This window comes from Falco punctatus (genome assembly GCF_963210335.1).
Source record: "Falco punctatus genome assembly, chromosome: 12".
NCBI classification, from domain to species: Eukaryota; Metazoa; Chordata; class Aves; order Falconiformes; family Falconidae; genus Falco; species Falco punctatus.
This window is the reverse complement of record NC_137592.1, coordinates 3,163,409-3,166,114: the sequence shown is the minus strand read 5'-3', so window position 1 is coordinate 3,166,114 and position 2,706 is coordinate 3,163,409. Positions and strand designations below refer to the sequence as shown.

Here is a 2,706-nt window from a genome sequence, read left to right as displayed (position 1 = left end):
CTGTCAAAGCCAAACCAGTAAACAAGATTTTAAAAGATTTCTACTTTGAATTTCTCATGACACTATAAAGCAGTTACTTTACTTAAAAGTTGCACTTAGAGCAAAATTGGATCTAAGGACAAGTAAACTGCCCCAAAAGTATGGAAAACAATGTAATCCAGAGTTCATCTGTAAATGTCTTGACCCCAAACTGCATTATTTTTCAGAAAAACAAGATGGTCATAGTTGCACTTCTTGTGGAATTAGACTTTATTACATTGCACAGCTGAAAAGTAGCAAATTTTTTATAATATTCTAGTAAAAGGAACAGAGTTGTTTAATTGAAAAATAAAAAAGTTAGTTTTTAACTCAGAACTGTTCACAGAGGAATTATTTTAACAGATCTCAGTATCTGCTTTTGTTCCATCTGCCATCAAGTGGCTGAGGTCAGTACTGAGGCAACCTGCATGCTGCAGTGATGGTCAGGGGCCTGGCCGCTGAACAGGGGCCAGGGAAAGTCATAGTTTCCAGCATTCTGGAAAGTCTGGTTTTAGTGTATTCCAGTGACATTTTAAATACTTATTATATAAAAGTACTGCGTTGCTTGTCTGAAAGTTCTATAAAACAAAGTAATATTGGAAAACAATCCATTCAATTATTGATTATATAATTGATTCTAAAGACATACTTGTGTTCTTGAGATCTGCAATGAGCTTCTTAAAATTACCGCTTATTAATAACTTCTTCTTTTAGTTTTTCTGCAAGCATTTTCCTCTTCTGCAGTAACCTTTGCTTCTCTTCTGACATTTCCTAAAGACAAAGTGGAAACACAACACTGATAAACTGCGTGGCTTTCCTGGGAGACATCCTGACTTCTAACATGAACCACTCCCCCGGTGTGAGAGCGCGGCGGGGGGGCTGGTAACACCACTTGCAAACCTGAGGCTGCAGCAGCCGTCCTTCACACTCACCAGGATCATATATATATATATATATAAAAAAAAAAAAAAAAAGTATTACTGTTCCATCTCTGGAGCAGCAGATCACAGGATGTGGCTGACTGGCTCTGCACAATCTGCCTTTTTTCCACACCTCAGCTTAACCTGGGGCTGCCCAGTCGTTCCTGAAGTTCCCCAATCAACAGTGTTGCGAGCATAATAAAATGCTCAGCCGCTCTGAAAAATACCTGAGCTTTCAGAAGGCCCTCTGTCTTAAATACATGGTTCTGTAAAGAAAAGTAATTACTTTTTAAAAAAAAAAAAAAAAAAGAAAACCAAAACAGTAACACCTGCACAGAACAATGTAATAATGTCATCTACTTGTTTCCTTACTTGTGTTGAGAGCTTTCACGCATTTATTTTCATATAAATGTAGATCAAACCTACTTGTGGTAATCATAACGATGATTAACAATAAAAAGTTGGGGTTTTCCTGATAAAGATGTCTGTATCAGTAGGGATTTATCCTGTCATAGGATTTGGGGGATTTTTTATGGCTGTACTTTCTTTCCCCAATAGGATTTACCTTCTCTTTTTCTCCCCAAACTAGGTTTTCTATCATCCCCACAGCGCAAGGATTTTTGTGATTTTAGCACTTGTTTCAAGTCAACGAACACGTCTGTTCACTCCCTAAGCAACTTCACACACGCCTCTGAACAGAGAGCAGCCTTTGGACAAAGGCAACCTTGAAGAATGGGCAAACTGCCAGCAGGGCTGCTTCCAGCAGCACAGCATTCTCCTGCCCCACGCTTCCAGCCCTCCCATGGACCTGGTTTTTCTGTTGGCAACTGGGTGGACAGTAGCATCCACCCTTCAGAGTGCCTCATCTTTCTAAAAGGTACCATCACCACAGTGCTTCCATTCCAGTGCTCGATGCACAGAAATCAACGATTTCTCCATTTTAAATAAGCACAAAACTCTCAAGAAAGAGAGCAAAAGAACAGAGCAAATTTGTTACCTCTGTAAAATAAGACTTTGCAAAAGAAAAATGTTTCTCCTGTTTCAGCTGGGAAAAAAAAAATCCCAGAGATTTAAGGGAGCCCAAACAGTAGGTCACAGCTTAGGAAAAAAACAGTATTTTAGCCGTTCATAAACTTAATCATGAGGATTTGGTGATACAGAAGCAAAATAATGCTAACAATCACTAAAACCTCTAGCCTATTAGCTTCTGCAAAAGGAGTAGCTTGGAAATGCTTCCTCTCTGCTTCCCCCACTTGGGTTTCTTATTCTGCTGCAATACTCAGCAGCAACACTGACATTGTCACTGAAATCATCTGTGTTTTTTCTATAAAGTGGTCACGATGATTTAAATGTTTGAATCCTTCACCTCCTTAGGAGACGATTCCTCTTCTTTCTGCTCAGAGTTTGATGGTAACAGTACATTATTTCTTGACTCTTTCTTTGTAGCCATCAGCATGTCTCGTTTCTTCTTTAGGTAGTCCTCTCGTTGCTTCAGCTGCTGTTTTTCAAGTTCTGACAAATTCTGGAATTATTTTTTCAAATACATTTTGAAATTAATTTTTGGTCTGCATGTTATGCAAGATAAAAGCATTTACATCATATCTGCCTCCAAAATGACTAGCTAACAAAAACCAAACAAACAAAAAATCCAAGTTGAAGTTTCAAGCCAGAGCACTCTACTAAGAAAACATCACCAGTCAAAGGCTGAATGCTGAATTCTAGCCTAAAACTGGAATGATAATCTGAACTTTATGCAAATTAAACTAAT

General features: G+C 38.4%; 1 protein-coding gene across 2 annotated transcripts in view; it reads right to left on the bottom strand.

Moving 5' to 3' along the window:
• Window positions 1-2,706, bottom strand: part of CFAP36 (cilia and flagella associated protein 36) — a 46,584-nt gene that overhangs the window by 2,542 nt on the left and 41,336 nt on the right. Inside the window, exons 9-10 of one of the 2 annotated variants that reach the window (XM_080408093.1) lie at window positions 2,305-2,460; window positions 668-789 (exon numbers count right to left, since the gene is read on the bottom strand). In XM_080408093.1, coding sequence (XP_080264219.1) covers window positions 703-789; window positions 2,305-2,460 — 243 coding nt within the window. In that variant the 3' untranslated portion in view covers window positions 668-702. Of the gene's footprint in view, window positions 1-231; window positions 790-2,304; window positions 2,461-2,706 lie in introns of those variants that run through there. The other variant, XM_080408094.1, reaches the window with a different exon arrangement.